Source organism: Pezoporus occidentalis, unplaced genomic scaffold (assembly GCF_034315485.1).
Source record: "Pezoporus occidentalis ecotype Australia unplaced genomic scaffold, CSIRO_AGI_Poc_V1 ctg325, whole genome shotgun sequence".
NCBI classification, from domain to species: domain Eukaryota; kingdom Metazoa; phylum Chordata; class Aves; order Psittaciformes; family Psittacidae; genus Pezoporus; species Pezoporus occidentalis.
In genome coordinates, this window is record NW_026915213.1 from 37,768 (window position 1) to 51,141 (window position 13,374).

Sequence of the window (13,374 nt, forward strand, 5' to 3'; positions counted from 1 at the left end):
CAAAGTTAAAATGGAGCTAAAGAATTTTTTTCCTTTAATTTGAAGAATGTATTAACACAGTCACACCAATATTACTGGAACTTCGATGCAATTCTACTTGTAAGTTACATTTATACAAGTTACATTCCCAAAAATATTAATAGGACAAGAAGATATACAAATACACACATTGGTAGGAGAAATTAACTAGGAATAAACACATGGTTTAATGATCTAAGAGCAGATGGCAAATAAGTGGGGTGGCGACATATTGAGAAAGACTGTGCCAGATAACAGAAGGGGCAAAGTAGTTTTTTTCTGGCCAATGCCAGCAGGCTTAGGAGACCTAAAGCTGGTAGTAGAGCTTTAGGCAGTAAAGGAGAAATGAGATCCATTGCTGTGGTTTAACCACAGCCAGCTATTAAGCACCACACAGCCGGTTGCTCATTCCCCCATAGTAGGACAGGGGAGAAAATCATAACAGTAAAAATGAGAACACTTGTGGGCTGAGATAAAAACAGTTCAATAGATTAAACAAATGCACATAACTTTAAAAAAAAAAAAATCCATAAAAATCTGAGACTTATATGGAATAATAATTATTATGTTCTCTTATGAATTAAGAAATTAAGGCCTCACTGCTCAGGGTTTCATCCACTCTCATTTTCATCTTTACAACAGTTTAATATTAGGGTGGGGTAACATTTTATACCAGGAAGTTTGGCCGCACTTAAAATCCATTACTGAAAGGGAAAGGGGAAAAAAAAACCAAACCAAAAAACCAAAACCCAAAACCCATAAACCCAAAACAAAACACCAAAAAAAAAACCCAAAACAACCAAATAAAAAACTCAAGAAACCCATACTGGGATACTACAGTCTCAGAAAAGGGTTAGCAAAACGCAGGACAGCACTGAAATCAAGAACCTTTTAGGACAAGAGAAAACATTTTCTGTGTTTTATAAAATAAAAATACTTCATAAAAAACTACTTTCACCAGTGTGGCTAGAACACCAGCTACACTGAAAATTACTCCAACGTGCATTTTTTTTTTGTTGCTGCTTGTCCAGGTGCACTGCACTTATCACCACAGCCCCTGTTCTGAAGGTAAGTGAAGATTGCTTCCACTTAGAAGAGAGTTAATATATAACTGGAGAAAAGACTTGGAGACATATAAACACAAGAAAGGTCAATAAAGCACTGGAGTTTGCTTTTATTACCTCTAGTCTTTAACTCATCTTCTTCCACTTCTATATCCAAGTCATCAAATACAGCTGCTAGTGGAATCTTCAGTGTGGGATTACTAGGTATTTTAAAATCCTTAAGAAGAAAAAAAAAGTATATTTACTTGCATTTATTGATTTTCCTCTTAATTAAGCTCACATATAATTTCATCAACAAATCTAGGAACTAAAAGTTATGTGAACCCATTTCGAAATCTCACTGCACATAAATAATACGATTTCATAGCTATCCTGAGAAAGTTTACTAAAGAAAACCACACATTTTTGTTTTCAGATTAGCACTGACAACACTGCATGATTTTATGCCAACAGCTGAAGAGTCAAAACAAAGCAAATTATAGTATTTCTTTCCTTTCAATTACATACAATAAGCCAGCACTGAAAAGCTAATACAGCAAGCATCACATAAAAGTTAGTGTATATGATTTTGATGTGCCACCAGATGGCTCACTACATTTAAGGAAGACGAATGAAACCACTTGAAGCAAAATGAAGAACAAAGTATTAGGCAGGCAGATATCTACTGCATGATAAGCTCTTTGTGAGCACATCAATAAAAATTCTAAACAAAACATTTGACAGACTTTATAAGTTCTACTGATTTCTTCTGTATATTATACCCATTTCCTTGGAAGATTAGAACATGTTAAGTATAACAGTTCAGGCTTCTGAAGGCAGCTTTATATCAAGTCACCAGAAATTCTGGACAACAGATATTAAAAAAATAATATTCTAATGGAACTATTACAAATGAGTTTGTGGCATTTTATGAGAAAATTATCAGATAACATTCATATTAAATACTAACCTTAAAAATGCAAATATTGAAGGATGCCCCTTCTACACACATTGAAAATCTGCCCATCTTTCTGTCCAGCCCTAGTCTGTGTACCATGGTACCTCTTCCCTAGCTCAAGCAAAACAATTTTAGAAATACTGTACTCACACCTGTGTCAGTTTTAACTGTTACCTGTAATTTTTATATAAGTCCATTAAATCTGAGATAAAGAAATAACACCTTTTTTTCCAGATTATTTGCGTTATGACATTTACACTTAAGAAATCACAGCACAACTATCTCCGTGACAGCACTTTCCTACAAAATATATTACCAGAGTGAACAGTATCAATGTTAGTAAAGCCTAGTGGAACTAGAAGGTAACAAAATAACAAGACAAACTTAAAAATTGTTGAAATCCGAGAACAAGACAAGCAAACAGCGTATTTCAAAGCGCTCTGCGTAAATCTGCTTTGCTAATTTTTTTCCTTTAACTTTTCTCCAATACTACCTAATCCTTTATTCATTATTTTACTCCTCAGTTACTATGTTAAAGGTTAATAAATGTGTAGTTAGGAACAGCTAAGCACTTTATAAAGTCTTGTCTTTGACACCATGATCATGTAAAACAGTACTATCTTAAACCTGTGTTTTACTCAATTAACTTGAACATCCCTGATACCGGACGTATTTTCCTTCTTGGCACTGTTCTAGTGCCACAGAACACTAATAGCATTCTCTTAATCTCTAGTTTGATAACAATTTTTCCACATGTATCTAACACAATGTATTTGTCATTCTACATCGAAATTACACGCACATATAGAATATACACAGGTTACTATTGCCTTCTTAGTAAATTCTTGCATAGTAGTTAAATTCCTAACTATTCAGGAGTGTTTGTGTGTATACCACTGCACCAGAAAAACTCTCCCACACACATACACAAAAATCAACACCTTTTCAGTAATTTCTCAGAACTATAGACATGTTCTAAGCCACAGGAATCCCTTTAAGTGTCTTATATGACTAGCTGAATCAGATTAACAATTAGCATATATTTCACTAAAAATACTCTGGTTGTATGAATGAATTTGTATCTTAGGCAAGTATCCATAAATACATATGAAAGCATTTTTGCTCCTTGAAAGTTAGCCAGCAATTACTCTAGTGACTTCTGGAAATAACATTTTCAAGAGGTGGAAATGAGGAAGCACAGGTGAACTGTTCCAATCTTGTGACCTTAATTTTAACTCTATGCTTTTTCTGTACCTTACAGTTTAATGCAGATTACAAACTATTACACAGTAAGATGAAAAAAGCATTTTTAGGAAGCATGCAGTACACAGAGACAGAACATAGAAGCTGGACACTGTCTTTTTAAAGAAATTTTATGAAAATAGAAATTAATAGAAGTTTATCCACAAGAAAGGAGGAAAGGTCAGTGTCTCATCTGGGGGAAGACACAATGCTTAATGCAAAGCTACAGGTGCTTTTGTTTCACTGGATTAAAAAATACCTGCACACTATTTTCTTGCGCTTGGTGAGACAGTCTTGCATTTGGTAGAGGAGAATGAGATCCTAATTTTCTATCCAGGAATACTTCCTTACTACAGGCATAACACCAAACACGGAGTGTAGTAAGGTTGACAGTCAGACAGTGTTTTGTCTCCTAAAACAGAACAAAAATCAAAACTGTGATTCAGAAATTTAGAATAATTAAATACTGATACATGCAAGCTAGAGGTATTAAAATTCTACCTCTTTCAACAATGAAACAAATATGTTAGAATATTAAAAACCAGCAATTACTGAAATTGGAGCACAAACTCTCCAACACTCATTTTTAGTACAAGTCACTAATTAGCAACAAGCCACAGTCAGAACCTAGAGCCACTGTCATATCCAACATGCCTCTGTGCAATTAGAAAAGTAAGAAGAAAGCCTATTGTCAGAAGCATTAACATTCACAACAAACCAGTTTTCCAGGAATGTCTCCTATTCGTCATAACAGCAGCTGCCTCCTCTATAATAAGGGCAGTATTTGTTTCTACAGGTTTGTTGTAGAAAATCCAAGCTATTTAACAATCAATCAGAACAGTAAGATAAGAATCTTAGTTGAGTTACAGTACCAGGTGCTCATAACAAAACATATATTCTAGACTCAGTTATTTGTGACAGCTTCAGACTGTGAAGCAATGTAAAAATTTGACAGATGGGAGAATATTTTTATTGTTCTAATTTTCACCTTTCTTTTTTTAACCTTTTTGCTTACTGTAAGACTGTGTACTGAGTTGCTATCATTCTACAAACATTTACACCAATCCTTCCTGTATTTCTTCTTTATATATCAGCATCAGCCAGATTTAAAGACAATGATGGATTTGCTAGAAGTTAGGAAAATATTGCGACTGTGGCAGGATGCCCAAAGTTCCTCCTCCCCTCATTTTATACAGCCTTGCACAAGAACAGTATTTTTAATATAAACTCTGGGCTACAATTTCATTAAGTAGCCCTCCCCCTACTAAAAACCATCAGATTACATCAATATCTCAGACAATTTTGATAATGAGAATAAGCTTGATTCTGCAGCTTCAGCTGCATAAATAATTACAAGTCTTCAGAGCAACAGCTTATTAATTTTCTTGAAGTGTGCACAATGAACTGATTCATGTCAACCTTGTTTCTCTCAGTGAGTTTATTGAGCCGTTTACTGGAGGGTGAGGCAACCCAGAAGAGGGCTCATATCCCAGAAGAGGGTAATGAAGAAAATGATGTCATCAACAGCAAGAAAACTACTCAAGCCCTTTCTTACCTGGCAAGTAAGTAACGTTCTAAAACAGCACGTAAAACAGGAATAAAATACTGCAGAAAGCCAAGAGGTATAAAATTGTATGCAAGAAAATCAGGGACCATCTGTTCTACAACTGAACTACAAGCAGCTCATATATGTATCTATTGCAAAAGCCTTAGAACTGTAATGCAGCTTAAACAGTTGGCTAAACAAAAAGATATTATTTAGATAGATTTATATTAATGCGTTATCGATTTGTACAAAAACGTACTCAAGGCCCTGCCTGGCAAAAAAATCAGGACTGGTGGTACAATGCAGACATAAGATATTTCTGGTAAACTCCTGATATATACCATTTGTTCATTTTCATATTCAAGGGGGGGACTGTTAGCATTTTTAGGGACCAAAAATTGCTCAGTGTAGAACCTTAGATGTATTTTCCAACCAAACAACTGTAAAGTAGAAGTAAGAATATAATTTAATTGCAAAGTCGGCAATTGTGAAATGACATGTTAATAAAACTGCCATCCTTCTGTCCTCAGCATATTTGTTAAGAGAGAATGATACATCTCCTTTGCTTCATTTTGGCAAATGTTTTGCTTGTACATGTGTGTGCACAGAACAGACAGTGATTTTAAGACCCAAACAGATGCACTCAAGCTGTCCAACCTTGCCAGAATTTGACATGCTGGGGAGCTTAGAGCACACACTCCACTGCTTCTACCAAGCTGGATCAAAAAAATCAGGGAATAGCAGGAAAGGACATGCCTGGCTCAGTCTACAGTTTCTTCATCTGTAGCCACTGGAACAGGAAACATAACACAGAAACAAAGCACCTGTTTCTGGTAATTTATACTTCATTACACCTGTTCAGCTCTTATCTTCGTTAATCCAACTGCCTTCTATAAGGCAGCCACAACTGTAAAAAGTTAGACTGAAAAGTGAAATACTTCATATAAGTGGAAGTACTCAAGAAATCTTTTGCCTATGCATCTTGAAAATCATCACTAATTGTTGTTGCTTTTCTAATTTTCATCATGTTTTTACAGAGTACAATGTCAGAATTACATAATTACGCAGCTGCAAAAAAGACTGTAAACTCACATGCTCCTACATTAGCAAGACCTGCTTTTATAGACGAACAACATTGATAACAAATCAAGCTTCCAGCTACATTTACACATGTTATTGACTTCACCAAAATGAGTAAAAAAGTTCTCTAACTCTTACTTCACTGCTTCAAGTAACTATTACTAACTAATGTACATACCTGGGAATGAGTAGTACTGTGATCAACATAGGATTCACCACAGCCAACGTACGTACATCTGTTCTGTTGAGTAAGGTATGAGGAAATACACAGAATTAAAAAGTGTTGTCACACAGGCTTACAGAATAGGAATATACTGCCAAACCCTTTAAAAAATTCATTCATATTTCAAACTTGCAGAGTCCTATGCAAACCAAGAGACATGCACGCAAAGTGTTAAATATCACCTAAAGCAACTAAGAATGCTGCAAGATTTAACTCAACTCCTCTCACTGATGGGTGGTGTTAGATGTTTAATGTGTTTGGAATATAATTTTTGGCCCATTTGATATATTTATTCGTATTAAAGTCAACACACATTTGTTATAATTCATGATTTGATAGAGATGGTTACAGAAAATATAAAGTTAGCCCAGTTTCTAAAATACTGAATTGCAACAGCCTCAAACATGACACATTCATACAAACATGCCTGTAAGCCCCTATCTGCAGGGCCTGTATTTCAAAGTATTACTTCACATTTATTAGTTTTTTCACCTATAGATACGTTTGCAGCACTATATGGTTAAATACTTACTACATTCTAATTATAACATGCAAAATAATTGTTGATTTTAATTGTGCTAATTGCAAAACATATTTGGCTGAGTGTGGAATCTTGCAGCTGCCAATCTTCAGGCAATTTTCATTAATTCCTCATTTGCATGAGTCAAGACAATCAGGAGGGTACAGCATGTTATCTGTATAATTAAGCATGTTAATTTATACAATCAAATAGCAGCTGAACACAGTCAATTTTCTATATTAAATAACCACAGATATTTGTTAAATTACAGATAATTAACATGCTGGGATCTCACCATATTTTTCTAATGAAAAAGGTGAAGACAAGATGCCAATTCATCCAAGAGGAGATATATCACAGCATGACACTAAGTGTCCTACTGCAATTACAAAACTCTCCTATGGAAATGTTGGTATGAAACTGAGTTTTTCAGTAACAGTTTAAGAGCTCTAAGCGAGAAATACAAAATATGTTTTAAGCTTCACACTGTTTCCCCACCTGTCAGGTTGATGCATTCCTGAACACCTCTTCCTACTCCCAAGAGATTTATTGTATGTAATTAAAAACTTCAAGACATCTAAGAAATACACATTAAACACTGGTTCCTTCCTCTTTCATTTCTATGTCTTATTCATAAAAGGAGCAATATAATCTGATCTCCTAACTGTTACCAAAATCCATTAAAAGGAAACTAATGAAGTAGATTTTTAAAAATCCTCATGCATACAAATAAAGGCTGGCATCTCAGCCTAGAAATCTTCATGGCACAACTTAAGACAGTAGTTGCCAATGTATTAAGTCAAGCCTATGAGAGCAGAATTTCAGTCTCTGGAAACAGCTGTATGTCTGAAGAACTCGCGAGACATTCACAAAATAAATTAGCTACATATTTTCCTGTTGATATCAATCAGAAGCAACATTTTCAGAGCTTTTTTTTTAATACACTGAAAACTACATGTTTTGTAGACAGCAAGAAGCATAAGACAAAAGCTTATTTCAGTAAGAACTAAAGAACTATATCCATTGTAAAGACTGTAAAAAAAAAACATAGAGAGTTTGAAGAATGTTTATATAAACTTCACAAGTTTTAAAATAATGTGGGTTTTTTTCTTTGTTTTGCTTAAGAATACAAAAGTCAGAATGTATTTTTATGCTAAAAAAAAAATCAACATTTATTGCTAGATATTATTACTAGAAATACTAAGAGACTTACAGAAAAATACACTAAAATTTTTTTCAGAATAATATATTATTCTTAAGATCTACATACATGGAGAAAAGAGTAAATATATTTTTCTGGTTTTTAAAGAGCTAAAAAATATTGTAACTCATTGTAACTCAGGAAGAAACCTTAAAAATTACTCACTATTGTTAAACTACAAGGAATAGGTACCTGACAGAGGGTACATAATTTCAAAAATAAAGAACTGCATAACAGGTTTTGCTTTTAAATAATAACTTGAAGAAACTAAAGAACTTCATTATAGTTGTTCTCTTAAAAAAAAAAAATACTACCAACTTTATCCACAGATTACTAGAAAAGGATTCTACTATAGAAAAGAACAACTTACCTCTAAGCACGCCCAAAGGTTGGGTCCTCTGACTTTACAGTCCTGACAAGTGCCCTAGTAAAGTTACACACACAAGCAAAGTATTATTTAATTTACCTTCACCAGTAAGCCATGACTTCTAGACAAAACAAGAAAAAACACTGGAAGCTCAGTACCAGCTGAATAATTTAAAGACAAAACAAATGATGTATTGATAGCCAGCACAATTTTTGGGTTGCTTCATAATCTTAAGATGAGCATATTTTTCTACTAACAATTTAGATCTGAGTTTTCATTTTAAACCCAAAATTGTTCTTCTAAATAAAGCATAAGCATATATCATACCACATTATGATAAAAAATTAAAACAAAAAATCAAAACTGGTCTTTCCCATAAATTTATTATAAAAAGAAATTACAGTGATAGAACTTGTAACAACTGCGTATTTCCATTTGGAGGAAGTCAACACTACCTGCAAAGCTTTACAAAAAAAGATGCAACATTAGAGAAATGCTATACCCCTCGGCAGCAAATTCACTGTTACACTTTTCAGATCAAGAAATTTAACACCATGGACACCTCCCAGCTACTAAAACGGGTTACAAGATCTTTAATTGTTCCATTTATTAATACTAGCTGGAAACCAAGAGTTCAGGGAGGGGCAGTTTCTCAAACTGTGGCTCCTCCATCAAAAAGTGAAATGTTGTCCAACAAAAATTTAAGCATAAATTTCTTTGTTAGAGTTTCTACTTGGAGCCAAGTCAGTTATACTACATTACATTAACATTCCAAATAACTGATACATCAGTATCTGAAAATAAAGTTCATCTTGCTGTTATGCTAACTCTTAACTAGTAATTTCATTAAAACATTACTTGCTCTGGAAAACACTGCTGGGACAGATAAGTACTGAAAAATATTTTTTCAGTTTTATTAAGACCATAATTCTTCCTGCACTTCATTTAAACCTCACTATTCTAGTACAGAATATTTTATCAATGGTTAACACTTCAATGCATCTTATAACTAATAATACATGACAAGATATGTAGCTAAAATAAGTGACCAGAGTTAACTGTGTTAGGAAGAAAGTAAGCTGCTGTAACTCACATGAGATTTCTGTATCAACTCCTCTTTTGTTATTTCACCAACTGATTCCAAGTGTGGGCAATTGCTGCTGGGTGATGACATTTTAGAAGCTGTATTTTCTATGATCCTATAGACAAGAATTGCAAGAGTAGAGAAACACTTGTCAACAGAAGAAAGAACGGGTAAAGCCCAATCCTTACAGTAGGCAGCAATATTTGATATCTAACATGCAACGTACACAAAACTTTTAAAAGAATGCGCCTTTTTAAAGTAAGTTAGTATAAATAACTTCATTAGCAGTAAGATAATCCAATAGTTCAAATTAAACACAGCTGACTTCTAAATCCCCTGAGTGGAGCAAAGCTGGTCTGGATTAATTATTTAACTTCCTGAGATCTTATGCAACACTTCTGAAGGGTGCTGAAGCTGTGAGGGCTAAAATGCATTACTTGTTTGTCAAAGGAGAAGGAAACTTTATCTTGCTTTTTTATTTATTTACAAAGACAGTCTATACTCAGGTATATGATATATCAAAAGCAAACTGAAACTTGCAACTCACATGTAGCACTGAACACTGGGTGAGCTCTTCTTTTGTTTGAGTCCTCCCTCTCCATACAAGGCCTCTGAGGCAGACACAGAAACTTATCAGAAAAAGAATGCTAAATACAGTCACTTTGTCATTACCATTTTGATAGTTGCACAGAAAGCCATGATGCTTTACAGAAAGAAAACACAGAACTCAGTAACACTGTCTTTGTATAAATACTCCAGTTGTCACATGCAGATAAGAACCTTCCAAGAACTTTGTTTGTTTTATCACTTAATTACTGATACCTCAATCTCTCTAAATCCCAAGGAATCTTAAGCTTTCTTTGATCAATTATTATCTGTTCAATCTATCATTCTTTTATCAGAACTTGCACCTAAACTTCTATCTTAACTTAGTGAAGCACACTCCATGATCTATTCGCAGCCTTTAGCGCCATTATCAGCACCCTTTTCCACTTCACCTGCTTGCTTTGGCAGGTTTAGGCTTGCTCTTTCCACTGTATGACCAGTAACGCCTTTGATTATTAAGTAACATGGGGCTTTGACAGCATGTGGGAAACCAAATTTTGCCTACTAGATATCTCAGACACTAGATATCTCAGATAAACATTCAGTTTATCTTTCACTTGGTCTTTTGCTTTCATTGCCTTGCAATAAGATAGCTTTAAATCAAGAGTCATTTCAGTTCCCTTTGGCCATCAAATGGGGATTTTTATATATGTGCCTGTATATGTATAAATAGTCTATATTATTCCTATAAACATCCCTTTACAAATAATATAGAAGTATTGTGTGTTATTTGTACAGGAGTAATATACAATACTTTCTATAATTTATTATAGATATGCATGTATGTAACTGCATCTATATACTTAAATATATTTATTAAAAATATATATAATCTTGTGCATTATACAGAAACATATATATACTCAAGTATGTGTGTGTGTATCTTTCAGTGTTTCTGAGTATCATGTTGACAGCTGTTCAATAAAATATTAAAGAACTTATCTCACAAGACTGGAAATACTACAGTAAATTAATAATTCAGTATTTTTTTCAAGATGAGGTCTAAATTCTCTTCCTGGACCAGCGGTATGACATTTAGAAAGCATTACTCAAATACACGCTGCAGATGGAGAAGTATTTCCTCCGTTCAGTGTCCATGCGTAATCTATGTGAAATACATTTCAAATACAAAAACTACATTTTTTTTTCAGGCCAAACTTCCTCAACTTCAGTCACATTAGCATGCTGCTCTGAACTGTAAAGCTCCTTTTCTGAACAGAAATGGAAACATGAATGCATGTTTCTTTTTTTGCATTTTGCAAGGTCTGTTAAAACATTAAATATGTACAAGGGAGTTTCAAATAAAGCCCTGACAACCTTGAAAAAAATTCAGTGTGAATTAATGCTGATTTAACACAAGGGCTTTAAGAAGACTTGTACAATGGATTAGGAAAGCTTTAGGCTTACTTCTTTTTTCCATATAAGAAGCTTTCCGACTGCATTATTGCAAGTACTACAAAGCAATGAATGAAGACTTTACCTCATGCTACCAGATTTGTATTTAATAGCTACTTTTCACACCTGGAACTACACAAATCCAGACCTGCAGCGCTGAACAAACCCAACCACAGGACTTCTGCTCATACCAGATTCTGTTTATTGGTGCAGTCTGCATCTCGCTTCTCATAATAATGATGAGAAAGACCGAAACATGATGAAACTCGTGCCCCACAGATGTGGTCCCTATCCCTGTCCATATGGCAGAACATCCCTTGTAGAAATCTACTTAATGTTACTGATTCTTTATATGTTATTACATTGGCAAAGCTGAATGGCCTTTCACTTTCTATTAACAGAATTTTTACACACTTCCTTCCACCCTGTAAGTAACCGTGATAGCTCAGTGTACTGCCATGACCGGGCAGCTTAATATACTTCGCTGTGGTAACACATTTTGTAAAACTTCATGTTAAAGTCTTAAACCGTATAATTAATTTCAAAACCACGATTCATCCTTCATCTCTGTAAGTTCTAGCAAGCCCAGAGTTAAGCCCCTCCCTTGCTCCTTGCCCTTCCTTCATTTCACCACTTCCTACTCCATTTGAAAAGATTGCTTATCTTCCTCTACCCATGTATCTCATTATCACATTCTCTTTTTCACAGGCTTCTGCACTGCACTGACCTCATCCAAAAGCTGCTTCTTCACATATTCAGTAATTAAAAATAATCTACTTCTGTAGTTTCTCTTACATTCCATTTTATACTCCTCTTCTGAAGCTGGAGCATAACCCCATTTCGTAACCCCATTTCATGCCCCCAGTGATACGTGGTAGTTTGTACTGGTAAAGTACCTAGATACCTCGTATTAACAGCTCTACTGTGTCAGATGAAAGGTACATTTAGCCCAATATCCTATTTCTACCACTGACCAAAAGAAGACATCTACAGAAGAATAAAAATTTTACACGAATATATAACTTCTCTGAGTACTTCGAAGCTCTGAGGCTTCCTGAACCAAAAGTTTTTTCATTACAATGACAGAGAAAGGCTTTGGAAAGGATCTGTATCAGTAATTTCAGCCTTTCTCACACTGCAGAACTCTTAAGAATTCCTGTCTCAATAACAATTTTCTAGACAACAATTGCAGGTCCAGTGGTCACTTCAGAAGCACTCTGTGGTCTCACAGCAACCTTAGAAAAAAATCACAAGCTGAAAACCACGGACCTGCATTATACAGGATACAAGAAATATTCTTGTTTCACTGTGAGGCTAACAATGAAGTAAAACTTGACTGGGATTAGAACTCAAGTTTTCACACTAACTGTTCATTATCGTATTCATGCAATAAGCTTCTCATCAAATGCTTCCCATATACCTGGGAGAGAACGTTGCATCAATCTATTGCCAGCCTCTTGTCTCCACTGAAAGGTTTGTTTCAGCCCACATATCTCAATGCATCATACTACATCATTCAACTATAATACATATTCATACTACATATATATATACATAATACATGCTACATATTCATAATATGTAGTATTACTCTATATACTATATACAATATACACACTATATTACTATAATACATACTACATTACATAATGTGTAGTATCACTACATACATACATATACATAATACATACTACGTAGTCAACTTCAAAATAAGGACTTCTAACACATTTTTGCTTAGTGCATGCACAAACAGTAATACTTCAAAGGAAAAAAAAAAGCCAAAAAAAACCCTGCAACTCTTATCTTGAACTTTAGTTTGCGGGGGGGGGGGGGGGGGGGGGGGGAAGGGATTGTTCCTGTTTATTCTTTCATTCACTAAGAAGAAAAAAACAAATTTCTCCCCAGGGAAATGTGAACCGTAATTTAAAGCATCATAGAATAATAGAACAGTTAGGGTTGGAAGGCTGGAAAGGACCTTAGGATCATCAAGTTCCAACCCCCCTGCCATGGGCAGGGACAGCTCGCATTAAACCATGTCAGCCAAGGCTTTGTCCAACCTGGCCTTGAACACTGCCAGGGATGGAGCATTCA

The 13,374-nt window shown here is 34.7% G+C and overlaps 1 protein-coding gene across 11 annotated transcripts in view; it reads right to left on the reverse strand.

Annotated features, from left to right (window-relative positions):
* USP33 (ubiquitin specific peptidase 33) overlaps positions 1–13,374 on the reverse strand; it is a 45,140-nt gene that overhangs the window by 25,640 nt on the left and 6,126 nt on the right. For 7 of the 11 annotated variants that reach the window (XR_009966677.1, XM_062628907.1, XM_062628901.1 and 4 more), the window contains exons 2-7: positions 9,830–9,893; positions 9,292–9,397; positions 8,202–8,255; positions 6,066–6,128; positions 3,521–3,673; positions 1,200–1,299 (exon numbers count right to left, since the gene is read on the reverse strand). Coding sequence is in view for 10 of the 11 variants with exons in the window: in XM_062628907.1 (XP_062484891.1) it covers positions 1,200–1,299; positions 3,521–3,673; positions 6,066–6,128; positions 8,202–8,255; positions 9,292–9,397; positions 9,830–9,831 (478 nt within the window). In the remaining variant the exon portion in view is untranslated. Of the gene's footprint in view, positions 1–1,199; positions 1,300–3,520; positions 3,674–6,065; positions 6,129–6,925; positions 7,633–8,201; positions 8,256–9,291; positions 9,398–9,829; positions 9,912–13,374 lie in introns of those variants that run through there. The other 4 variants (XM_062628904.1, XM_062628903.1, XM_062628900.1 and 1 more) reach the window with 3 other exon arrangements.